This window comes from Ceratotherium simum, chromosome 12, assembly GCF_057802395.1.
Source record: "Ceratotherium simum simum isolate JZ-2026a chromosome 12, ASM5780239v1, whole genome shotgun sequence".
Classification (NCBI taxonomy): domain Eukaryota; kingdom Metazoa; phylum Chordata; class Mammalia; order Perissodactyla; family Rhinocerotidae; genus Ceratotherium; species Ceratotherium simum.
The window spans coordinates 39,527,816-39,555,278 of NC_141911.1; the positions used below are offsets into that span (position 1 = coordinate 39,527,816).

The 27,463-nt window shown below is 39.5% G+C and overlaps 1 protein-coding gene and 1 long non-coding RNA gene across 2 annotated transcripts; one reads left to right on the top strand and one right to left on the bottom strand.

Moving 5' to 3' along the window:
* Positions 1-995: 995 nt before the first annotated feature.
* MMAA (metabolism of cobalamin associated A) lies at positions 996-19,412 on the bottom strand. The gene is made up of 7 exons (XM_004420884.3): positions 19,348-19,412; positions 13,120-13,622; positions 10,801-10,923; positions 7,553-7,723; positions 4,695-4,780; positions 2,408-2,557; positions 996-1,361 (listed from the first exon to the last, which is right to left on the bottom strand). Exons 1-7 carry the CDS (start codon positions 19,380-19,382, stop codon positions 1,074-1,076), a joined length of 1,356 nt encoding a protein of 451 aa, XP_004420941.2. The 5' UTR covers positions 19,383-19,412; the 3' UTR covers positions 996-1,073.
* Positions 19,413-24,603: 5,191 nt separating this feature from the next.
* On the top strand, positions 24,604-27,064 carry LOC147915831 (uncharacterized). The gene is made up of 2 exons (XR_015553813.1): positions 24,604-25,259; positions 26,012-27,064. It is a non-coding gene; the product is annotated as an uncharacterized LOC147915831 (long non-coding RNA).
* Positions 27,065-27,463: the final 399 nt, after the last annotated feature.

Consider the following 27,463-nt stretch of genomic DNA (forward strand, 5'->3'; position numbering starts at 1 on the left):
GTATTTCCTTTGTACCATCACGACAGAAAATGATTTTCCTGAGTTACCCCATTTATCCTCACCAACTCTATAAAGTTAATATGTCAATTCTATTTTACCAGGGAGGAAACTGAAACTTAAAGAGGTAGGTTAGGTTATTTGTCTGAACTTCCACAGCTAATAAGTGATTGATCTAACGTTAAAAGTTAAACCCACACAGTCCAGCTCCAGAACCCAAGCTCTTAATCACTGCGCCATGCTTCCTCCAGAGGACAAAACCTGTTCCTCACTATAAGAACAAAGTAGATTTTTAAAATGTTAATATGAAGTCAAATGGCCAAGGAGGAAGAGAAGCAAAAGCCTTTGATAGCATTCAAACTGTATAATCCCTGAATTGTTCTGACCTCACCTGGGTCTTTTGGGGGTTTACTCCAACTCTTGGGGATTCACAGACCCACATTACTTTTGGCTAATTTCCCCAGTTTTCTTTGGGCTCTCCTACCACTCACAGGGGGTCCTCAAGTCTGGACAAGCAGACTTTAAAACTGTGTCCACATCACTACACATTCCAACTGTTTGGCTACTTTTTCTGTACACGGCCATTTCAGAAATTCCTGGAATAGTCTTGTACACGAAATGTCAATCATGATTTTCAGCTCTTAGAAACCCACTGTGTAATATTCTGGCCTCAAGTCAGACTTAAAAAATGTGGTCACTCCTGCTTACATTTTCTCTGAAAAGAGAACGCAGAATCAACAAAAGCAGTTTAAGGTACATGAGCTTTTCCTGTGCTTCTCAGCTTTCTCTGCTCTGGACCAACGAGAAGAAACTATCCTACAGGCCACCGTGCCGGGGTACAAGAATAAAAAGAAATGGAAATCAGTGAGATACAACAGGTAACTTACAAATACTGTCCAACTGCCTGAACTTTGGCATCCATATCTAATGTTCTTCAAGCTTTCACGTGTGGGTCACAAATAAGGAGGCCGAGGGCACCACAAAAGAATTACTGAAAATATAAGCAAACAAGTGACTTTTAATATTAAAATACTTTATGCAATGATACATAAAATTATTGTATAGGATAAATTTCATTAGTCTCTGCTTTTAAAAGCTTTCAACAACAAGTCTGCTGCTAGTCCCGGGGACAGGGCCCCACTGAGAACCTTTTTTTCCAGAAGAGGAATCTGTTCCCGGACTGTGGGATGGGTCCTGAAATGTTCTAACACACTTTCCTGAATGAGATTCCACATCCAGACTTTCTGCTGCTTCTGTCGCTTCGCAGTCAGCTCCCCACTGGCAAGCATTAGGTCCCGGAATTCTTTCATTTTATCCCACATTTCAGTGATGCCCTCTCCACTTCTGGCAGAAATACGAATTACCTAGTGAAAGGGGAAGAATCAGAACCGTTTTACTTATGATGAGAGAAACCATTTTCATGGGGACTCTGATATTTGCCAATTAATTCTTACAGTCTATAGAAACAGACAAGGACAAAAATGAGACATTTTATTGCTGTGTCAAAGCAGATATACTGAGAACTATATGAGGTAACTTACTAGGATTACTAAGTGTATAGCAAAAATAAGACACTGATTCAAGGTCAAACTTTTAGCCCAGAGATTTATTTCGACTTAGGATTGCTCAGATGGTCTTCAGAGGCATCAGGGAGGAACTGTGAGAGGGTCACGAGGATGAGAAGGGCCATGCTGTGTAAGTTTCTCTGAGGCCTGAGTGCCAGAAAATGAAGCTAAGTTGAGAAAATAGCCCTATCCCCTCTGTCAAAGTTGCCTGATTCAGCAAGTGCTAAGAGCTGGGCATCTGGCACTTGCATGCACAAGACGGCACCAGACCAACACAGACAACGTGTGGGGGAGACTGGGAGCTGACAGTGAGCTATGTCATCATTGTTCTCATTACAGTGATTATAGCTTATTCTTTAATAACATAGTGTCGTCCTGCAGATGAAGCTGCCCACATCAATATTACTGCATCACTTACTACAGGATTTTTCTTTTTTCTTTTCCTTATTGAAATCAGCACCCAACAAGCATAATGGGAAGGGAAGTTATCACATCAAAAGCCTTTTCTCTCTTACTCAAACTCTAATATAGATAATCAAATCATTAATTGCTCCATAATCTTAAGGATGGTTCCTTTCAGAATGGATCTGCTATCACTTCCAAATGGCTCAAGTCAAGCATTAAGCAATCTAATCTATCACCCCACATGTAGTCTTTGACATTTAGTGGTTGAAGGATTATATTTAAAATCATGACTACACACTCTGGCTTTGTCATGATTTTTTAAATTGTAATCTCACATACAAGCAAAGATTGATTATATGTCTCACTTGGGACTTACATCCTCTCTTCTAATGTGCACAGTCCACTCAGGGTGAAAAATGCAGAATGGAATGCGAGCTCACCTTTGGTCTCCAGACTTTTGAACGCCTGCGGAGTAATTTCAGTGCACTCACATACTCTGCTTGTATCCTTCGAGCTGGCACAATCAAGTCTCCATCAGATTTAGTTATAGCTACCATATCTGCCATCTCAATTATACCCCTTTTGATGCCCTAAAGAGAAAAAGAGAAGAAAGTGGTTTATCAGAAACATTTAATTACAACCAGCAAAAAATGGGACACCAGTCAATGCTAAGATTTTGAAAGTCATACACTTCATTAACTAACTTTTTCTCTGCATCTTCCTAAGCCCTGGGTGCCAGGAATCACAATTACTCAACAGAAATTACTCAAAAGCACTGGCTCTTGGGATTACAGAAGTCATCTGTAATTTCTCTTCCAAATTTAGAGACTAACATGCTGAAATACATTCAGAATTATAGAGTAAATACATCATCAAGACACAACATGATTGAGTGGCAGGAGACAGTTCACATTGTCTCATGATTGATTCTGCTTCTGATGAGCTAACACTGCAAGACACAACCCATCCATCATTAAGGTGCTTAAAAAGAAAACACACATATCACTAATGTCTGCATTTCCAGAAACAAAGTCTTTGAAGTTCTCCTTAAATGTCTATAGCATTTTCTTTTCAATTTACATTTGAGGAAAAATAACCTGATGGCTAAAAATGCCTCCATCTTTTGATTTAAATTATATTGCGTAAAAACACTAGAGGGGCTGGCCTGGTGGCATAGTGGTTAAGTTCAGGTGCTTCGCTTCTGTGACCCAGGGCTGGCAGGTTCGGATCCCAGGTGCGGACCTACCCACAGCTTATCAAGCCATGCTGTGGCGGGCGTCCCACGTATAAAGTGGAGGAAGATGGACACGGATGTTAGCCCAGGGCCAATCTTCCTCAGCAAAAAGAGGACGATTGGCAACAGATGTTAGCTCCAGGCTGATCTTCCTCACCAAAGAAAACACAAGAAAACACTAGAAATCCTAAGGCCAAACCTTATTTGGAAAATGTAGATTTTCCATCTACGATTAACATTTCTTTTCAAATATTTTTAAATATAACTTTCAATGATTAAATTCCAATAGTTAATGTTTCTAAATTGCAGCATCCATAGTCTGCTATCACTATTTTTAAGAATTATACAATTGAAAGGAGGTGTTGTGTAATAAAGAATTTGTCTGGTCTTTGTCCAAGGTTCCTGGAAGGTGACCCCTAAATCCTTGGCATTTCCTGAGTGACAAGAGTGTCTTTGTTATTCACTGTGGGTGCCTGGGACCATACCTGAGTTTATGCAATGAGATCACTGAGAAGGGGGGCTGACCACACCAGAAAGACCAACCATGTGATTAGAGGGTAGGGCCTTTGAGCCACGTGATATCAGCCTGACTTCTGGGGAGGGGAAGGAGGCTGAAGATTGCGTTCAATCACGTGCACAATGATTCAGTCAATCATGCCTACATACTAAAACCCCAATAAAATCTCCAGAGACTGACGCTTAGGCAAACTCCCTTAATTGGTGATACATACAATGAGTTAGGAGGGAAATGCATCCTAAGGAGAAAGAAGCTTCAAGTCTGGGACCCTCCCAGACCTCTCCCTATGTGTCTCTTCATTTGGCTGGTCCTGATTTTATCCTTTATAATAGACTGTAACCGTAATATAGTACTTTCCTGAGTTCTGTGAGTCATTATAGTGAATTACCGAACCTGAGGGGTAGTGGAAACCACTACATTTGTAGCCAGTTGGTCAGAGGCATGGGTGGCCTTGGAACCCCCAAGGTTGCAGCTGGTGTCTGGAGTGAGGGCAGTCTTGTGGATGCCTATGCCCTCAACCTGTGAAGTCTGTGCTAATTCTATAATTCCCGGTAGTTAATGCCAGAACTGCATTGCAGGAGGAAAGTAAGAATCCTATTTTATAATATGCAAACTATGATAGTGGGATCCTAGTTAAAAACAAAGTGATATTTTATGAGAAACTTTTGAACCAACTGTACTACACACCCACACAACAGTGGTCTCTTTTGGCTGGAGCTGTCCCTGTATTCCATTCACTCCCATGTTACAGGGGGAAATATCTAAGTCATATGATTAGCACAAGGTCATATATTCTATTACTTTAAGTTGGGAAAAAATATAGAGAATTTGCCTTTGACTAGGTATTTTAGCCAATGTGAATGATGATTCTTTCCCTACACCCCATCGACTTAATTTACAAAAACACAACCTTGGAAATTTGTACTTTCAGAGATGTATACTTCGTATTTTGGGGGGAAAAAATCAAGATAATTACCTGCAATTCATCTCCACCTGCTGGTGGCAGTAGTAAAACAAACATGTCAACCATATCAGCAACAGCAAACTCCGACTGGCCCACACCTGAAATTTTAAATTACAACTATATATTAAAATATTCATAGTGGGGCCGGCCCCGTGGCTTAGCGGTTAAGTGCGCGCGCTCCGCTGCTGGCGGCTCGGGTTCGGATCCCAGGCACGCACCGACGCACCGCTTCTCCGGCCATGCTGAGGCCGCGTCCCACATGCAGCAACTAGAAGGATGTCCAGCTATGACATACAACTATCTACTGGGGCTTTGGGGGAAAATAAATAAATAAATAAATGGAAAAAAAAATATATTCATAGTAATGTGACTTTCTCAACTACATCGACCATCATTTCCATCCCACTTCATTCAGTCATACTCACGATCACACTCTCAACCTGATCCCACTTTAAACACTCACCTCTGAAGAATTTATTAAATGCCACTGTCTTACCCTATGAGCAAACCTGCAATCCTCCCCAGCTTTCTCCCTCCCTTATTCCCATTAGACTTAGTCTTCGATTGAATGGAGAAACTCGAGTCCTCCATGCTCTCCTCACTCTCACAGCTCTTGCTCGGCTGCCATCTCCTTGGTGTGCAGCTTGAACTGTGATTCCGACCTTAGACCATGCCTGTCAATACTCTCAGCTTTCTTGCCTTCACCCTCATATCAGCCCTGCAAACCCCACCCATGGATCAATCCAACTATAAGCATGCTGGAGAACTCGCTCAACTGTGTAGACAGGCACCACTACAGGGTCACCGTCTCCAACATCTGCTACATCTTCCTAATGGAAAAGCAATGTCCCTAAATGCCCTCCATCAGCTTCCTTGCCATTTCTCACAGCGACTACTATAAACATTCACTCTCCCATAATCTCCCCACTTGATGATGAGTGTGGCACCTACTTTACAGGGGAAATAAAGGCAAGAACTTGCTCAGCTTCTCCCTCTCCCCCTCCACAGATAAGCAGATGCAAATACAAACATCACCTACTGCCTCCTCTCCAGTCTTGGTGTAAAAAGTACTGGCTGAAGGTTAACCTTTCCTTCCTCTTCACTTCCTCTAGGCCCTGTACTCTGCTTTATCTTTAACCTCTCGTTTGTCTACAGACTCTTGTCCCTCAGCACATCACATGAATTGTGCTCAAGTCTTTCTCATCTTAAAACCAAACAAAACGAGAAAAAAAACTCACAACCTCCTCCAACTACGACCATATTTCTCATTTTCTTTATATAGCCAAGTTTCTGGAAAAAAGCAATTTATGCTCACTGTCTCCACTTCTCTACTTCACATTCATCTCAACCCACTTAAATCTGGCTTCCACATCCCTACTCCACCAAAACTCTCAAAACTCTCTCCTTCCTTGGTGTGGCAGAGACTTCTATAGAGTTGCCCATTCAATATCGATTCTTCCCAATTTCCTTACCCCAATGTTACTAGGGTTATCAACGTACCAGGTGAAAGACCACATTCACCAGACCCCCTTTCAGCTAGAGATAATTAAAGAATGAAAGCAAAAGTCACTAGATAGTGTTTCCATGAAAGCTCTTTAAAGAGGGCTAACCCAGCCAGGAGGTATACCTCTTCTGCCTACCCCTTCCTTACTCCCCCTTCTTCCTTCCTTCTACCTGGAACATGGATGTGACAGCTTCATCAGCCATCTTTTAACCATGAGCAACCTTGAGGATGGAAACTGAGTGCTAAGAATGGAGAGTAGAGAGACAGCAGAAGGCCAGAACATGTAAGGCATTGTAGAACCACCAGCCCGCTCAGAACTGCCTGCCTCCAGGCTTCTTTTGTTTACAAGAAAATAAACCTCTCTCTCTTTCTAGTTTGAGTTACAGTTAGTTTGAGTCTCTGGGACAAGCAGCCAAATGCAACTTCCAGGCAAGACACTTGGTCTTTACAGACCTCTTCTCCCTTGATTCTCCTACTACCACTCAGGCAACTTTTTTTTTTTTTTTGTGAGGAAGATCAGCCCTGAGCTAACATCCATGCTAATCCTCCTCTTTTTGCTGAGGAAGACCGGCTCTGAGCTAACATCTATCAGACAACTTTTCCTCCATCCACCCTGAAATGGTGGAGTTTCTAGTCTCTAGCCCCATCCCTCTTCATTCCTTGCCTTACACTTTATGGTCTAAGTATCCTGAACAAACTAGAGTTCTCTGGACAGGCCAGTTCTCTCACTCCTTTGTCTTTGCAAATGCCCTGAGCCCACACTTTGTTTAACTCCCGTTCTTCCTCCAAAACTGAGTTCAATTGTCACCTCCTCCCAGAAGTCTTCTCTGATCCCCCAAATCTGAGTCAGGTTGTCACAAACATTTATCACACAGTAATATAACAGATTGTCTCTCCACAAGAATGTGTACTTCTTGAGGTTTCCATTTCAGTATTTTCATCGCATGTAATGATGTACTAGGGATATAAAGATGAAATAAAACATGGCCCTGTATTCAAGAGGTACCCAACTACATTAATTTTCTCAGCAAATATTGTAGACGTATGAAATGTGCTTAAACAAAACAGGCATTGTGTTAAAGTACCATTTCTGTAGGTCATCCTTATGCTTCTTCTCCGGCACTTACTAACATACAACATTGTATAACAGTTATCAGAAACATGGCTTGTTTTTCTTTTCTTTGAGGCTGAAGATTACAGCCTAAATACTCATATATCCTAGAGAGTCTGAAAAAATATCATGTATTTAATTACACCATTAGTAAATATCTGCTGAATGAACAAAATGAAATTAGTTGTCACTCATCTTTACATAGCATTCATTACCATAGTATTTTATTGTTATGAAATGGAAAATCACACTCACCTACGGTTTCAATAAGAATGATGTCATATCCTCCTCCTTCACACAACAGAATAGCTTCATTTGTGGTCCTTGTCACACCTCCTAAAGTACCTCTAGTAGGAGATGGCCTGATGTACGCATTCATATCTCTTGATAACTCAGTCATTCGGGTTTTATCACCTAAGAGTGATCCTAAAACACACAATTATATTTTGTAATCGTGGAACACTTGTAAATGCCAGTTATCAATCAGCCAATTCCTAGAGGAAGTGCTTTATGACATTTCTCCCCAAATCTCAAATTTCATATTATTGAGCTTTCCTCCAATACAGTGTATACGATGATGCCAAATTAATCTTTTTAACCTTTCAAGACCCTCAAAACCTATAATGGCTTCCCACTGACGAGAGGTTCAAATCTAGATTCTTCACCCTAGCATTGAAGGCCCTCAGAATCTAGCCCTACCTTACCTAATTTGAACTTCCACTAGTCCCCAAACCAATCTTCCATTCCACCAGGGTGGTTTCTTTCTTGTCATCTTAACATTGTTGTGTTTATGGTTCTCAACTGAGGGTGATTTTGCCCCCAAGGGAAATTTAGCAATGTCTAGAGACATTTTTACTTGTCACAATTGGGGGGTAGGGTGCTACTGGCATCTGGCGGGGAGAGGGCAAGGGTACTGCTAAGCATCCTTCAATGTGCAGGAAAGCTGCCCACAACAAAGAATGTCATTAGTGCCCAGATTAAGAAACCCTGCTCTAACAGAAGTTCCTTGCGTATAGGACCGTGTCTTACATATTTTGTACACTGAATGCTTGTTCACAGTAGACAATTATTTTAATACCTACAGAATAGAACTGGTGATGTTTTAGGGCTTACTGCAGTATTTTGGCAAACATCAATACTTACAAATTCTAGAACGCTGGAACTACTGAAATTACTTTTAACTTCTTTCCTTTAGCCATATAATAACATTTGAAGAAGAAGTGCTGTTCTAACCTGAATTTTAATTTTCATTCTGCCTAAGAGGTAACTTTTCCACATGAAGTTGATGCTAAACATTGAGAAGTTCCTTAAAGATTTGCTCTTTTCTTTTTTTTTTTTTTTTTGAGGCAGATTAGCCCTGAGCTAACATCTGTTGCCAATCCTTCTCCTTTTTGCTGAGGAAAATTGGCCCTGGGCTAACATCCGTGCCCATCTGCCTCTACTTTATATGGGATGCTGCCACAGCATGGCTTGATAAGCAGTGCGTAGGTCCATGCCCGGGATCCAAACCTGTCAACCCTGGGCTGCTGAAGCAGAACACGTGAACTTAACCGCTACACCACCAGGCCCAGCCTCTACTCTTTTCTTTTATGATTCCAGTTTAGAGTTCTCATAGATTCTCATTCTAGAGCATATACCTACCACATAGCTCAACTACCTTATTTACTGCACGTAAAACTTTTTTCTAAAGTCATTTTCTGCATGAAATCATTTCTGTGTAAGTCAACAATTGGCCAAAGCTATACTTTAAAAATTATTATGCTATAGATCTTAACACACTGAAATAAACATTACGAAATTATTCTCTCATATAATTGTCTTTGCCAGTGAATTCAAACTGTTGGATGCAAACCCTCAGGGAGGTCTCAGAGCTGTTGCAGGAGGTCCATGAATCCAAAGCACAAGAATTGACTGTAGGCCAAAAAGCAAATGCTTCTTAAACTCTAATGTAATACTATTTTTCCAATGTACGTATTGTTACAATAATAAGGTAGAAATGTATACTTATAGTATCCTGCTTATCCTTGTGTATTTTTTCTTTCAAAGTATATATATTTTTTTAGTGAGAAAGGGACCCTCATTTCCGGTTTGAGAAAGGTTAGGAACCACATAGCTAGGCAACTTGAATCAGTCTATCTTATGTCACCATTTCTGCTATTAATATCTCAAGCTATTATTTTCTTTTGATATTGCAAGTATTTTAGAATATTATGAAGGTGGGGGGAAAAGCCTTCTTACCTATATAAAAATGAGGGCCGCTATAAATAATTCTTTGTTCAAGTACTTGCCTTTAACAAAGTTCTTAGACTGTAAATAAGACAATACACTGACATGGATTTAATCTTGAACCTTGTAAGCATAAATTTTATTTTATGGTTAACCTTTTTATTACAGTGAATCAAAAACTGTGAATGTTCTCAGCTAAATTTCTCAATGGGTGGTAATAGGAATTGTTGTCCACCTCTCTGTTGACCTAAAGCCCCTGAAATATGATTATATCATCTTTATTTTTTAGCATTAAACCCACAGTATACAAACCAAACACTTCCACAAGCACCCTGTATGCTCCCCTTCACAACACACATTATATTGCACTGGCCTGTGTTTACTCATATGTTTCCCTCGTAAGATATAAAGCTCCCAAGGCCAAGAGGACTGTGTTTTATTCATCATTATACAACACAGCACCTTCCCTGCACAATGCCTCACCTACGGTAGGCATTCAGATACTTGTTAAATGAAGAACTGTAATGTGTGAAGCTTAAATCACAAAGAGAAGTAAGGGAAGAAAAACCTTTCCTGAGTATTTATATGGTACGCTTTATGTTTTATTTAAATGATACTTTGGGGAGCTAAGTTTATTTATTTTATCTCTGATGAGGTGCAAATTAAACTTTGAGTGACTGCATGACCTCAAATCAGCAAGTAATTGCTGGGCACTGTGTGCAACGTCCTATGCTAAGTGCTGTAGAGGGAAGGGCAGTATATTACGTGAGGCCTCGAAGAGCTTTCTGTTTAACTGCACAGGTAATATAAACAGGTGACAAGTTATAAAGAGCAGTAGGATTTTTTTTTAAAGCTTAAGAGATGTTACAACAATATGAGGAAAATAATGAATGAGTAAGGACCCATTTTCTGAATTGTGTAGGGGCTGATGCAGCCAGGAAAAACAACAGGAAGAGGGAAGAGGGGCCTGGTCTGTGGTGTGATAGCCAAAAGGCTAAAGTTTGCTCTTGATTATCTTCAACCTCTGGCACCTGTTCTAGTTCTCTAAGTACCCAGGCTCCTCCTGGGCCACCCACAAGCTGACCTCCTCTGTAGAGCCCATTGCCCCAAACTACCTCCCTCAGCCTCCACCTCGCCCCGCAGAACTCCCTTCCTTCAGTGGGACCAAACTCAGCTACAGGTCAGAAGTCACCTGACTGTGCAAATTCCCACTAAATTGTCACAGAGAGCCTCACGAGCCCCTGCTCTGCAATTTAAAAAGAATCAGCAATACTCACCACCACTAGTACAAGAAGAAGGGTCCACAGCCAGCACAGATAATTTGTGCCCTCTCTCAGTAAGCATTTTTCCAAAATATTCTATAAAGGTTGATTTTCCAGCACCAGGGGGCCCAGACAATCCTACAATGGAAAGAGATCTTCTAATTTAATGTAATAAATGAAATCAGCACTATGATGAGTTCTGTTAAAATATTAGACTACCTTCTATTTCTCCTAATTTATTAAAATCATCATTAATGTATTTTAACATTTCCTAAAGCAGTAAATGAAAATCTATTTATTTATCTAGTTCCTGAGTAATATGGATATAGGAAAGAAACAATTCTGAGTTCAATATGTTCACCAAATTTTAAAAATTACAAAATGTGACTTGCCTGTTACTATAACGTAGATCTTTTTGGATAGACTTCATTGCCTATGTTGTTCATGTGCTGAATTTCTACATCTGCCCACCTCTCATCATGATCAGTAATTATTCCACCTACCTCAATTCTGTATGCTTTATCTTCCTTTTGGAAAAACAACTCATTTCTCTAGAAATTCTCAGTGATTGAGAAAATAACTTTCTATTTATAAAAGATAATTTTTTTCATCTCACCCATAACTCAAAGAATATAATATAAACTGAATCCTGAAAAAAATAATTTGTCTCAGCACAAACTCTGGACCAGTCAGCCAGTTCTATTTCTAGCTCTGACTCTTATGAGCTGTGTCATCTTGGGCAAGTTACTTAACTGTTCTGTGCCTGAGTATACTCTGCAGTAAAATGGATATAATAATAGTACCTTTCTCTTCAGGTTGTTGTAAGGATTAGATGAGTTAATATTTGCAGTATGTTTAGAGCACCGCATGGCATAAAGTAAGAGATATAAAAGCCTATATTCAATAAAGTATATAAAACATAAGCATTTAATTGTAAATATATTCAAAAGTATATATGGTATACAGTATGCTTGGCTCCCCACCACAATTTTCAGGACAGGTCTCTGTCTTGAACGTCTTTGTGGGTGCTGAATAAACATTTGTTGCTTTTATTTACGATGGTGATAAAATAAGTGCAATAAAGACACAGGTTTTTCTGGCCTCATAAGATCAAGAAGGAAGAACCAGAACAGCAATGCAAATTTGTGAGTTGCTAGTTATGTGTGAGTTGCTAGTTAACTCCAGATATTTCTGGGACATGTTCTCTTTAAAGAGACTCTAAAGCCTAAAAAGTAAACACTGTCATAACTGGACTTTCTCTTTGGGAGTTTGCCATCTTGTCTGTCTACAACACATAAAGATTATTAACACCCAATGTAGAACTCTCAAAATGAGAGTTCCCTCAGTGAGGGCAGGAGAATAAGATGTGTGAAAAATGTGGACTAGGACAAACATCAGTTGGTGAGCTATTTTTGAAATTATCTTTAAAGCATTTATTCCTGTTACCCTAAAAACCAGGCGATTTTAGTCCCCATATTGCCAATAAACTGAGATATAGAAGTCTAATGTAATGCCAGTCAATTTTTAAGTGTATTCAATCATTCCCTATAAAATTTCTGCACTTTGTCCACCATTTCAAGCTGTTTTTAGTAAGAGGGTTGGCTGGAATCAGGAAAAGCTCTCATTCCGCCCAAAACTGACTTGCTTAATTCCTGCTAGTCAAATGTATCTAAATTGTTTTAAAATGCACAACTTCAAAAGTATAACAAGCTTATTTGCAATTACAGAAACAAGTCAATTGTTCAAGAAATCAAGTGAACATCTAATATTTTTAGACAGCAAATGAACATGGTCTCTCCTTTAAAATACATTTTGGTATTGAGATGGCTGGGCTTAGAGCCAAGCCACTCCCAGAAACTCTAACTCTAAAGTATCTGAAAGAAGTGAGACTTGCCTATAAAAAGACTAATGAAACACCTAAGAAGTAGAATTTTGACATGTAATAAGGATAATTATAGTTGATATAACCACAAAAACAGGGAATTCACTTTAGACTATTAAGCAGAAGGACTATGGAGAGAAAGGAGTAAACTGGTTAACAGTTCTTCCTATGCATATCTCTATTCTGGGAGCCATAGCAAGATTCTCGCCAAAATAAAAATCTTATACTATTCTCTTAAAATACAGATCCTTGGTTCAAATGGTCACGGCATATTTTTTCAACATAACAAGACTAATATTTGCAAAGAAAAGGCATTAAAAATTCATCCCAAAATTCTGAAAAGAAAAAAAAAACCCATTAGAACACAAACTACTTAGACTTATTTTAAAAGAAGAGAGAGAACTTAGAAAAATATTTACTGGACAGACCAAAAAAAAAAAAAAAAGACTGACCCACTCGAAATGCTAGTGGTTTTCCTTTATTTAATTGTTCTTGTCCTCGGTGGTAGGCTAATACTTTCTGAAGAAGCATCTGGGCTAACTCTTTTTTCCTGTTGTGAGTTGATTCTATAAGAGTTATGGCTTCTGCTAAGCAGGCCCTTTGCCCTCGGATTAGACCAGTATAAAGTTTATCCACAAATCTTTGTTCTTTATCAGAAAATCCTTCTGTGTGTTCCTTTAAGGTTGTTTGTACACATAATTTTCTCTTTAAACCATTTGACAGCAGCATCCACTTTGCACAATGGAGTCCGAGAGAATAAAATGGCTGAGCACGTGGGATTCTTGATCCGAGATGAGTGCTTGAGTGAAAGATGAAGTGGTAATGTCGGAAAGGTGATCTTAAAAGGCCTTTTAGGAAATGCCGGTGAGGATGCTGTAGCAGCATGGAAATATTCATTTTGTTTGTAACTGAAGAAAACACTGGATGGTTTTGGCTCAATGTGATTTGTGACTCCCTAAAAGAAAGAAAAACATATTTTTGCCAGTTCAATATAAAACTAAGACACTGAAGTAATAAAACTGCAAGTGTAGTGTTTTCCCTATATCCCAAAACACTTATAATCAGAATTCTTGGTAGTACAAATGGGTGAAAGTTTCTTACCAAATTTAAGAGAAAAGACTCTCCCTGCCTACAATTAATATTCAGAATAACCCAAATCATGGAACTATCACTCTACTGTGCAACGCACATTAAAATTTTCTTCTAAACAAATATACAAAAAACCCCATTAGGGTAGAAATTTTATGTCATGCTTATTTTCTTCTGTCTATTGACCTTACATTCATCTTAACAATTTCCTCAGGTCAAATATATCCTATTCTGAAGTTTATTCAAAAGGTTAAAAAAAAAATTCCCTGATGCTGGCCTTTCCTTCATTCTCTACAAAAGAAATGTTAGTAGTGTGGGCCCTTGAGGCATAAGTTTAGATACATGTATGTATTCAACAGACTCATCTGGAACACAGATATATACAAAGAAGGGCCTATAAGCACACAAACAACAACAACAATAACGACAAGCCTTTGTGTGAAACGAACTATGAGGATTGTGTGGTAACTAGATCAGTGTATCTCAAAGTATGGTCTGAACTGCCTGGGTGCTTAGTAAAAGTGCATATTCCCAGCCCCATGAATCAGAATCTCTGTAAGCAAGCACACTACAGTTGGAACCACTACGGAATTAGATGAGGATCCTTTACTTAGATTTACTGATACTCTCCACTTCCAACTGTATCAGACAATGAAATCTGACACGGTACACTGAGCGTCAGGAGAATGCAGAGGTTATGAGTCATGGCCACTGGGTCTCTGCCACTCAAGCTATAATGACCTTGGGCAAGTTAGTTACCCAGTCTGTGCCTCAACTTCCTCTTAGGTAAGAGAATAGCATGGCTGTGAGAACGAAATGAGTTAATTCATATAAACAGCTTGAAATAGTACCTACACAGAGTAAGAGCTCAACAAACATTAGCTACTATTATTATACTAATTTATAAAATTTTAATAAAATTTAGGTCACAGACTTAGCTTCCAGCGGCAAACTAAAATTTACAGACAAATGATATATACAGCCTACCAAGCTTGGGTTTATGATTACTGGAAAATTTTGGTTTTCAAGTACCTGATAGCACAATGAAATAAATTACTTTATGGCTCCAAAGTACTTCTTTAAATTGTATTTCAAGGCCAACCAGCACAAAATTAATTTTAGCTAAATAACATTCTATTAGGAAAAAGAAGAAATATTTCAAGACTTTTTTATTATTAGAACTATAACTGCTCATCATTTTTCTATTTTGGGGGGAGGGGAGCATTACGACTTCTATTTGTACAAAATTAGTCTTATTCTAAAAGGATAATTTAGGGGCCGGCGCAGTGGCGTAGCGGTTAAGTGCGTGCGCTCTGATTCGGTGGCCTGGGGTTCACAGGTTCGGATCCTGAGCACGCACCGACGCACCGCTTCTCAAGCCATGCTGTGGCGGTGTCCTGTATAAAGTAGAGGAGGATGGGCACGGATGTTAGCCCAGGGCCAATCTTCCTCAGCAAAAAGAGGAGTATTGGCATCGGATGTTAGCTCAGAGCTAACCTTCCTCACAAAAAAAAATAAATAAAAAATAAATAAAAGGATAATTTATAAAAAAATGTTTCTAAAAAACAATTTAAAAACATCCACTACCACCCTTCACACAAAGACACAAAAAGACGTTTAAAACAAAAAATTAAGAGGGCATTTATTTTGGAAGCTCTCGAATTTCAATACCACTTTTCAACACACTTCTCATCAACACCACCACCACTACCACCAGACCGGAACCTCGTAGGCAAGAACCGTATTTTTATTCAGACCATTTTCTGAGCATATGCTACTTTCCACGTCCCATGCTAGGTTATAAGAATAACAGTGATGATAATGTTATTGTCGGTGATGACAATGATATTCTATGATGTTCTAGTCATTGTACTATAACCTTCTGTATTAGTTTCCTAGGGCTGCTGTAACAAATTACCGCAAACTTCGTGGCTTAAAACAACAGAAATTTATTCTCCCACAGTTCTGGAGGCTGGAAATCAGAAATCAAAGTGTTAGCAGAGCTGCGCTCCCTCTGAAGGCTCTTGGAGAGGATTCTTCCCTGCTCCTCTCAGCTTCTAGTGGTTCCAGGTGTTCCTTGGCTCATAGTTACATAACTTATCCAATTGTTCCCACTTGCCTGTCGCTCACGAGTTGATAAACCATGTTCAAATACTTTATTTTACTTTACTTTCTCAGACAATTCTATGAGGACAGTTAGTTACTATTATTCTAATTTAACAAGGGGAAACCAAGAGTGAATTAGGTGACCACGGTCATAGCCAGCGGCAGGGCCGGGACTCAAACCCAGGTCTTTTGACTCTCTGTGGCATTTTTTTCTTAATAAATTATTTTAGAATAAAGGAGAAGTCTTTGGATAAAAGGGAAATAGATATCAGTAACTCTGCCCATCCCAAGGTAAGTAAGAAGCATTTTTGGTATGCAGCGATGGTGGTAGCATGAGGAGGAGCCAAAAAAGAGAGAAAGAGGAAATGTTAACTAGGATACAGAACATTCTTATTACTAAACCTAATCCTATTCTATAGGAGAGATGTTGTCATATGTAGTCTAAGAAAAAATTAGAACTCTTTAAAATATGCCCTTCAATTAACAAGTCTTACCATGACCACCTCTTGTTACCCAACAAAGCTAGGTTCAAAAAGGAGAAAAGTAATATAATGAGAAAGAAAGAGATAGAAAAAATTATAAAGCCTTTATTCAGCAAATATTTGAGCGTTTACTATGTGCCTTGCAATAGTCTAGTACTGGGGATACAACAATGGTCAAAATAGAACAAAGGGTCTTGCCTTCGTGAGGCTAACATCCTAGTAAGGGAAGACAGACAGACATATAAATAAGGATGCCAGCGTGCTGGACCTGAATGGCCAAGAGGCGAATGTAAGAAAGAAGGTCAAATAGGGTGTCAGATAGAGGGCCTTATAGATGACTGGAAGGACTCTGACTTTGGGAAGCCATGGGACAGAGGAGAACCTGATCTGACTTCTGTTTTAAAGGGATCTGATGGGGATGCAAGAACAGAAATGGAAAGACCCGCTAAGAGATTATTGCAATAATGCAGATGAGACATGACGATGACTTGGACCAGGTGGGGGTGGCGTTAAATCAGATTCTGGACAAATTCTGAAGGACCTGCTAATAGATGAGATGTGGGATGGCAGAGAAAGAGAGAAGTCAAGGATAAGGCACACGTTTTATCCTGAGCCACAGCAAAGTTGGAGTTGCCCTTTAATGAGCTGGAGAAGACTGGGGGAGGTGAGGTTTGAGATAAGATCAGGCCTTTAGTTTCAAATACATTAAGTTTAAGATGCCTGCTAAATATCCAAGTGGGATCTTGATAAAGGCAATTGCATTTATCAGTTCTCTGATAATTCTCATCTATCAAGTCTCAAGAAGAGGTCAGAGCTGAGGTTTAAATTTGAGAAGGATCAGTGTTTAGGTGTCATTTAAATCCATGAGACCAAATGAGATTACCAAAAGAGTGACGAGGTAAAGAGGAGGTGTTACACCATATTTCATAAAATTTTACACACACAGGAACACAAATGTCAAAGTGTTAGCTTCATCTATGGATGAATGGTATTATGGTGCTTATATGTTGTTTTTTGCCTGATCATATTTTTCTGATTTTTTAAAAGAAGCATATGTTACTGTGGTAGGCAGAATAATGGCCCCCCAAAGATGCCCACGTCCTAATCCCTGGAATTTGTGATTGTTATGTTACATGGCAAAGGGAATTAAAGTTGTAGATGAAATTAAGGTTGCTAATCAGGTGACCTTAAGATAAAAAGACTATCCTAGATTATCCAGATGGGCCTAAGGTAATCACCAAAGTCCTTTAAAACGCAAGAGTGAGGTAGAAGAGAAGAGCAGAGTGATGTCATGTGAGGAGGACTCAACCCACCTCTGCTGGCTTTGAAGATGGAATAAAAGCACCAAGAGCCATGAAAGGCAGGCAGCCTATAGAAGCTAGAAAAGACAAGGAAACGGATTCTCCTCTAGCACCTCTACTGATGCCTTAATTTTAGCCCAGTGAGACCCATGTCAGACTTCTGACCTTCAGAACTGTAAGATAATAAATTTGTGTTGTTTTAAGCCACTAAGTTTGTGGTAATTTGTTATAGCAGCAAAAAAAAAAAACAAACAAACAAAAAAACAACTAATACAGTTGCTATAGTAAAAACAACACACACAAATCTTTTCAAATCTTTTTTTTTCCCCTTGGGGTGAGGAAGATTGGCTCTGAGCCAACATCCACTGTCAATCTTTCTCTTTTTGCTTGAGGAAGATTGGCCCTCAGCTAACATCTGCGCCAATCGTCCTCTATTTTGTATGTGGGACGTTGCCACAGCATAGTTTGACGAGCGGTGTACATGTCTGCACCCAGGATCCAAACCTGTGAACCCCAGGCCACTGACGTGGAGTGCATGAACTTAACCACTATGCCACTGGGACGGCCACACACACAAATCTTTTTTTAAGATAAAATTTAGAATTTTTATAATTTTAATGAGAAATGTCTAATAACTATTCATGATTTAATTTTTATCTTTGCCATAACCTGACAATTTGCTTCCTTCTGCATTTAGATTTCTTCACGATATGAGAATCAAACTTGATGAGTCCTTAATTTAACCAGTTATTGTGACCATCAGTATTACATTCAATGTATATTTATATGTCAATTTCTAAATTAGACATAAAATTTTCATACTCAAAAACCTAGTAAAAAGAATTAAGTGCAGGTGAAAAAAGTGATAATCATGTCTTAGCTATGCTTCTATGCACAGAGAGTTTATCAGAATCATCATATTAAGATTTGAAGTTCAATAGTACTCTGAAATAATGTGATGTACATGAGCTAGTAACTACTTTTGAGCATGGCAGATTTTTTAAAAAAACTATCTATATGCTATAATAAAAATTAAGTGTCCAGAATGTGTATCTTCCACTTTTTTGTCTGACAAACTCAGTTCAAATAACACCTCTTCTAAGACACATTTTCCCCACCTTTCCCAGGCAGTCAATTGTTCTATCTTCAATGCTCCACAGCCTTTTATTCACATCTCAAGTACAATATTTGTCATCTTGTTTTCTAATTTATCTATTTATAGAATGACCCCTCCCCACCAACTGTCATCCCTCACCCCGGCTGACGATCATCCAGAGAAAGGACAATATCTTATTATTTCCTCAGAATCTAGCACAGTGCGTGGTACATGGTAACCTGTTAATAATTGTTTTTTTAAGGTTCATGAGTAGATACTCTCTCCACTTTTTGTTGATCTAAGATACCATAAAGAAAATTTTGAGTAACAATCTTAACCGGTGTGATCTGAGAATTTTTACTAAAAACATTCTACCTTCTAAGTTTCCTGTTTTGAATCAATGCACCTTCAACATCTAACTCATCTTCCAAAACAGAAAGATAAGTTTGTAAGAAATCAAAACCTAGTAACAAGAGCTTTACTAAATGAAAATATGTCCACTTAGAATAATGCAAGCAATAACATTCCCTAAATAAATGAGATGAATAAAAATTGTCTAATAAATACTATATAGATTGCTCTAACATTAGTATAGTAATATCTTACCACAATTTAATTGCAGTCTTTCTCATAAAATCCATGCCAACTATCTTCTAAGCTTATGGTTTCGTATGGCAAGGTTTATCACAATTTGGGATTGTCAAGTTCTCTGCCCTCTGATGCCAGTACAAATCTTACTAGGTCTTTAAGTGAAAAGAAAGAGCGAGGAAAAGGATGATACCATTTTACTCCATTTTTATACCAAAACCAAAAAGCTATCCAGATGTATATAATTCTAGGTTTTTATACCTTCAAACCTCTCCCTGTTGGCTGATTTTCTTGGTGCCCCCACACCCTGTGGACCATCTGAATGGCAGAGCAGCAGCTGCTACTTTTTAGTGAATGTTTATTATGTGTGAGATGTTGTTCCCAAGTTTCCTCGGCTAGGCCTCACAACAGGAGATGTGATTCCATTTTATAGGTGAGGCTCAGTAAGAAGAGGCTGACTGACGGCCTCACAACTAGAGGCAGAACTTGAGGAAAACTACGGATTTCATAAATCCAGATCTATACGGTGTCAACTCTAGATTGTTATATAAAAAGAGGAGTAGTGTCATGTCACATCAAGGGAACACCAAATAACCCTTTACATTTGAATATGGAATGATTATGGAAGGCTGTTTTTCATTTTGTTTCTTTTTTCTTTTTTTTTTTTCGCTTAGGCCAAAATGAAAAATTAGTTTATATTTTCTGTGCAAATCTTATCAGTAGGAGATCTCAATAATGTATTAGGTGACAGAACAGAACAAATTTCTAAAATATTTAAATTTTTCACCCCACAGAGAATAATTCACACCTGAAAACTAAGTGCATAACATATTTAAACCCATTAATTTAACCAATTAACCAAATTTTAAAGGAGTCCATAAATTTTTAAAAGCTAATATAACTCAGCCTTCTATAAGCAACTTTCTACCCTTATATATATGTCACAGACAGAACAGAGTAAGTGTAGCAGAGTGGCAAAATCATGGATGCAGGGAGGACTTCCCACCTGGTCATGTAATTAAGCATCTTTTCCTGCTTTCTTATGGAAAGAAACCAAAGAACTTGGCCAATAATCAAATCAAACTGTTCCAGTGAATTTCTATGATTCCTGAGAGTATGGTTTCATCCTACAATTTTAAGCTGAGCACACCAAAATACAAGAGAAATTCTGCAGCATTTACAACACTGAGTGAGATAACTCAAAGCATTGCCATTTCTAATAAACCAGAATGTCAATTTATTAATATATGATAAAAACATCAAGTGAGCAAAAATCCTGAAATGGATTGGTAAGTGCATCCCTTCCCCTGCAGGGTTCCCAAGCACAGCAGCATTTTAAGATTCACGTTTGTTTTCCTCCATAATATCTTTTATATTCATTCCCTCCTTGCCACCCTCATTCCCACATTTCTCTACTATAATGGCTTTCAAGCTTTGATCGCAGTCCATAGGAAGAAATACACTCACATCAGTCAACACACAGGCATATAACTGAAACCAAAATTTCACAAAACATTAATTACCCCTATTACATGCGATACACTCTAACATTGTCTTTTCTATTTATTTTTTTTAATGTAGATTGCCATCTACCATTGGCCACAACCTTAAGTTTGAAAAACCCTGATCTACTATAGCCATCTCTGTGACCATTATTAATTCATCTTCCATACAACCACTTAGCCTCATAAAATGTAAATCTGACTATATTACCCCTCTGCTTAAAATACTTAAAGTTCCCTCTGCCTTCTCTGTAAAAAAACCCAGTTTTTCTGTGATTCAGCCACTCATTCATACAGCAACTATTTATTGAGAACCTACTATTTGCTAGGCATTATGCTAGGCCTTGGAATACATTGCTATATGGGTCCAACATGGCTCCTAACATCATGAAGTTGATGATCTAGCCAACATAGTCATTACATAAACATTTCATACTCTCTATGAGTGCTCTTATCCACCTCTCCAACTTAATTCATTCCCCTCCTCCACTTTTACCACATTGCTGTAACTACTCTGTGAGATGATTAAAGGAGAGAAGGGCATCCCAATCAGAAGGAACATCATGGACAATGGCCAAGATGTATAAAAGAGTGTGGCTTTTTCGGGCACCTATGTGCAAATCAAATTCCTTCTCAGCATTCAAGAATTAACTCAAGTGTCTCCTCCTCTATAATCACTTCCCTGGCCTCCTTTTCACGTCCCTTCATTTGTCACTCCTATCTCTTGTCATCATGTACTGGTCACATCCCTTTATTACAGTGCTGATCCCATTGTTTTGTGATCATTTTTTAAGATGTCAGTCTTGCCCAGACTGTAAGTTATCTTTGTATCCACCACATAGTTTAATGCTCACAGAATAAATGAATGAATGTATGCTATAACTTTGTATGGATCAATAACTCCATTACACTGATTACTTAGTCAATATTTGAAAACATACATTTTTCTAGATTTTACAGAAAAAAATATATTTTAAGGACTTTCTTTTTAAAGTCTGATTTCAGTATATGAATGTTTTCCTTCATTAAAAATTTGCTCAGCAGCAGCTAGTCTGACTTGGGATATTTGTCTTGAAATTGATCCAATGAATATTCTCAATTTCAGTAACAACTCTGGCAAGAAAAAATATACAGGATTTCCAAAATCAATACATTAGGTCAGTGCCTGCAGTGCAGCACAGTTCATACAGGCAATGCAGTGTTATACCACGTGTTTCCATTTCTCAATGCTAATCACTTTTGATTTGAAGATAAGCTGTCAGATGCCATTAATCGGTTCACCATCTCCCCCCCCCCAGAAGGCTTTACTTTCTCCTTTTCAAATAATTTCAGGAAATTTTGGTAAAGCAGAATGACTTTTTAAACAAGCAACTTTTAAATAGGTCATTGTTATATAAGAGTAATACAGAACACACAGTGAATTCATGTAGGGAATATTCTACAGTTTTCTGTCCACTTTACCTTTATCACTTTCCCAGTTAAGACTCAGATTTCCCAATATCTACTTTTAGGTTTCAACCTGCTTGGGAAGTCTCTATTTTTCTAAATTGCATCACCATTAAACATTTTGATTCATATCCACTGCTACTACCTTACTTCAAATCTGAACTAGTCTTAGGGAGCTCTGAGACTAGCCATGGGACCTGGGCAACCTCTACTACTCTCCATATGAAAATATTAAGACCTACACATCAGGGTCATAGTGAGTATAAAATGAATAGTGTGCATGAGAGAGCCTGGTAGAGTCCTGGCATCAAGCACCATGTGCTAATTAACTGCAAGGAAACTTCCTTTTCTTTTCTCTCTTTCTCCCCCTCCCTAATCCTCCGTCCTGGACTTCACAGCAAGACTCATATTGAACTGTGAATGTGATCTCCTTACTATTAACCTCAAATTCCTCCAATAGTCCCCCACACCCAAGGACAGTGATTCTCAAAGTGTGGTCCCCAGAGCAGCAGCAGCATCATCAACTGAGAACTGATGAGAAATGGAAATCCTCAGCCCCCACCCAGACCTTCTGAAGCAGAAACTCTGGAGGTGGGGGCCAGCAATTTCTTTTCATAAGCCTTCCAGGTGATTCTGATGTATACTCAAGTTTGGGAACCACTGCCCCAGGATAAAGTCCAGTCTGGCGTTGCAGGGTTTCCCAAACCAGTTTTCTTCCATTTACTGCACTTGCACTTCTAAGGAGAATTTACTCATTATCTTCCAAACCATCACTTATTTCCCAACTGAGATTTTACCCGTCATATCCTTCTTCGTCTATAACACCTCTCCTATCCCACCCAGCTTAAATCCCACTATTTTCTTAAATCTTTTCCTATCACAGTTTCCAGGAATTTCTTCCTCTTTTAATTCCAATTATTTCTGAATACTCAGGTGATAATCTACAGAGGTCACAAACTGGCTGTTCCCGGCCCACAGAGGGCGTGTGAGTGCATAACTGAATTGGTTGCCAATAACATTAAAAATCAAGAAAAATCACATGAAAATACAGATTTTGGATTTGTGTGGAGAAAGATCTGTGTACGAGGGACACACATTCCAACACGGCAACAATCAGTTGAGGGGCAAATATTTCAAGCACTCACCACCAGCACTTTCCATGCCAAATATAGGTTTTTCTTTAGATATCTTCAAATAGCTCAAACTGTGATGTACATTTCTTATGGTTATGTAACTTTTCACACATTTGTTTTCTCTCTCCCAACAGAATACAGCCCTTAGAGGAAATGAACTGTCCCTGTCTTTTTTTTTTTTTTTTTTTAATTCTTACTACCTTTAACACAAAACCATATGAAGTGTTTACTATATAAAAGAATATTCTCCACATTGTGGACGACCCCAAAATGACCAAGAATCTGCACAGGCCTTCAGGAAACTTTTTTCTACCAACTCGGAAAAGCTATAGCAGTCTGTGTTGTATTTGTTTTCCAAAGTATATCTATCAGGGCACAACTCTTGAGAAAGGTAATAAAATAGGAAATTTTATCATACCATTTGGGCTTAGGTTGTCTTTCATTTTCTCATTGAGAAATACAAATTACGTGAATACACGTCTGCTGAAAGTGACCTAGCCCATGCCAGGGCACAGTATGTGACAGAACCTAGGTACTGTTTGTGAACTTCAGTTTGAACTCTACTTTTATATCCTGCATTTTATTCCATAAAAGATGAGTTTTAATTTCACTCTTGGCAGTAGCTACAGTGGACAATCGTGCCTTTCTCCACCCCATTCTCCGGTTAACCATTCGCCAGGTTTGGCAGCAGCAAGGAACGAGCAGGCTTACCAAAACCTCCGAACTGTGGCACAACGGTAAGCTAGCAAACCTACCCAACACGATGAAAAATTTTTAACACTGTAGAGAAAGTTTCTTTTTTAAGGAAAACAACAAATCTTCCCTTTGAACCCATTCTGCAGACGCCTGCCTGTCCACACGTATCCCGCACCCCCATCATCATCCAATTCAATAATATTCTCCTTTTCCTTCGCCGACCCCACATCCTCCAGGGGGCGCCCCCGACGCCAGGGTGGGGCCCCCCGCGGCCCGAGGCAGGAGCCCGGCGCAGGCTCCGGACGCCGCACGCAACCCCCACCCCCCCATACTCACTCACTCATCCGAAGCCACGGAAGTGCGGCCCCGCCCCGCCCCTTCCGCCGGCCCAGGTTCGCCCCGCCCCGCGCTCGCCGCGACGCGCAGGCGCAGTGCCCACTCCCGGGCGCGTGGGGCCTGAGGAGCGGCCGGGGGCCTGGCGGGCGCGCGGGGCGGGGCCAGTGTCCTGGCGGACGTGGCGGCGGGATTCAGGCGTTGGGGGGCGGGCGCGTGAGCCTGAAGGCCTGGGGGCTTGCGGCGGCGTGGGGTTGTCGGCGGAGCGCCGGGAAGCTGCCGGGGAGTGAAGAGGCGGAGGGCGGCTTGCGGCCTTTCGGGTGGTTGTTGCTTTTCTCCAGGTCCACGTTCGAACTTTCGCCTCTAAAGCTCGAGGGTAACCTTCGTCCCCTCCCGACCTTGGCGGTTCTCGAAGCCCGGGAGACGGAGCCAGAGCCCAGCCCCAGCCCCGCGCAGACCTCCTTCCTCCTCTCCCCGGAAGCTTAGAGGATGGGGCAGGGGGCGAGACATGGGGCGTCTGAGAAAGTGGGTACGTTAAGGAGCCTCAGACTCCGCAAAGCAGTTTCCAGCCTGTTGGAGTAAATGCTCGACGTTCAGCAGAAATAGAGCTAAAGTGTTTAAGCCCTGGCGTGGTGTTTAATGGTTGAAGGACATGCAGTTTCTTCTCGTAAAAGTTAGACATTTGTATTCATTAATATTTCTTGCACCAAAGCAAGGACCCGTGCTCACCGTCCTCGGAAAGTCACCCGAGGGGGAAAGGCTGAAATGGAGATGAAAACGAACATGCTTAGCATTTGCTACCTCTTTGCGGGGCAGAATGGTAACTAATTTTTTGAAAACCTGTTAGATTGATAAGTAGTAAAACCAGAGTTTTACCTGAATTCTAGGATTTTTAGGGAAAACTGAAGATTCCCAAGTATTTGCTGTAATATAATAAAGACAGCATGCATAGGCAATAGCAAGGATCAAATTATGGCGAATAGAAGTGGTCATAGATAGGGACTGTATTATAATTAGTGTGGGGAGCCAAGACCCCAGTCCCCATATATGAGTTGCAAAATTGCATGCATTTGTGAGGGATTAGGCCTTCCTTGACTGCTTGATATGGGTTGATTCTTATTGAATATAGAACAATAAAGCAAATTATTGGTGTTCCTTAACGTCTTCATCATTATTATTTAGACTAAAAGACCACGCTTTTACTCCAGAGTAATTCTAGACCCGTGAATAGTCAAGTACAGGAAATGAAACAAGTCTAAATGAAGCAGAGTCTGATGGAAAGAACATGGAAGCAGTCAGACCTGGTTTCAAATCTCAGCTCCTGAACACAATAAATAGAATAAGGATAGACCTTGGGAGAAGTTACTTCATTTCTTTAAGCCTGAGTTTGCTCATCTGTACAATGTTTTTTGTTTTTTTGATAAGTGTTACATTTTATGCAAGTCCAGTTTGCATTACCTAAGGTAATGAGGAAGTTTGTTAATTTAAAAATGATTTTTAATCTTTACCTGGTTTTTGTTCTATGGACTCTTAAACATTTTAGTACATTTCACTTTTTTTTTTCTCTTTCAGATGTTCTCTAAACTGCATTCAACGGAACATTGGCCCTTTGCAAAATGTTAATAGGTCCTTCATGGTAAAAATTTCTAGCATCAATGCTGGGGAAAACACAAACCTGTTGCTGTGAGGTTATTGGAAGTACACATATATAGAATTCTTGCCAAAAACATTTAGCCTCAATCTGTGAGGAAACAGATAAATTCAAAATGTGATTTGTTTGGACTTTTCAACATCGTCAGTATCATGAAGGACAACACAGGGCTGCCCCGTGGCTTAGCAGTTAAGTGCGCGCGCTTCGCTGCTGGTGGCCTGGGTTCGGATCCTGGGTGCGCAACTACACACTGCTTCTCCAGCCATGCTGAGGTGGAGTCCCACATGCAGCAACTAGAAGGATGTGCAGCTATGACATACAACTATCTATTGGGGCTTTGGGGGAAAAAAAATAAAGAAATAAAAATTAAAAAAAAAAAAAGAACATAAAAAGGAGTGATCTGCATTCAAGGCAACTGTGAACTGGATAGGATTATGAATTTTTAAAAAGATACAGGACATTTTGTGAACAATGGAGAAAATTTGACCACGGAAGCATAATAGATATATTGTTGACTTAAATTTCTCAGGTATGATAATTATACTGTGGTTATTAGAAGAATGCTATCGTTCTTATATGTGGGCAAGTATTTAGGGGTGAGGTGATATCTAAAACTTCTTTCAGGGCCGGCCCCATGGCTTAGCGGTTAAGTGTACGCGCTCTGCTGCTGGCGGCCCGGGTTCGGATCCCAGGTGCGCATCGTCGCACAGCTTCTCCGGCCATGCTGAGGCCACGTCCCACATGCAGCAACTGGAAGGATGTGCAGCTATGACATGCAACTATCTACTGGGGCTTTGGGGGAAATAAATAAATAATTAAAAAAAAAAACTTACAGATAGTCAAGGCCAAAAAGAAGTGTGTGTAGAGAGAAAATATGGCATGTTAATTGTGGTTCTAGGTGAATAATACATGCATGTGTTCTTTCAACTTTTCTGTAGGATGGAAATTTTTCAAAATAAAAAATCGGGAAATAATTGTGGCAACTTTTCTAATAGAATATTGGTTATGGTTATTTATAAGAAAATACAAAATTCGTTTATATACTAGTTTTCTTATAATCTAACCTTAAGAACTAGTGTACCATGTGTAAGAACTATAGGAAATCACTTGAGAAATGATCTCCTTCTTAAAGGCATGATATTGAATCTGTACACTGAGGCCCATTTACCAACCAAAGTAATGTTCACGTGTGTCATCCTAATGGTCCCTGCTCTACAATGTGTGTGTTGCATTAGAATTTTAACAACATTAATGAGTTATTGTAACATGTCGGTAGTTGTTTAAATGTTTGTTCATTCCTACAAGTATTTATTGAGTGACTCCTATGTGCCAGGAACTATGGTAGGTTCTGGAGATACAGCTGTCATCAAACA

Excerpts from the sequence above, each read along its gene's own strand:
- MMAA (XM_004420884.3), bottom strand. The coding sequence starts at position 19,382 with ATGGATTTTATGAGAAAGACTGCAATTAAATTGTG. Across the intron at positions 7,724-10,800 it reads TTCTTCTTGTACTAGTGGTG|GATCACTCTTAGGTGATAAA; the intron begins GTGAGTATTGCT and ends TGTGTGTTTTAG. Across the intron at positions 1,362-2,407 it reads CAAAAGTCTGGAGACCAAAG|GTAATTCGTATTTCTGCCAG; the intron begins GTGAGCTCGCAT and ends CCCTTTCACTAG.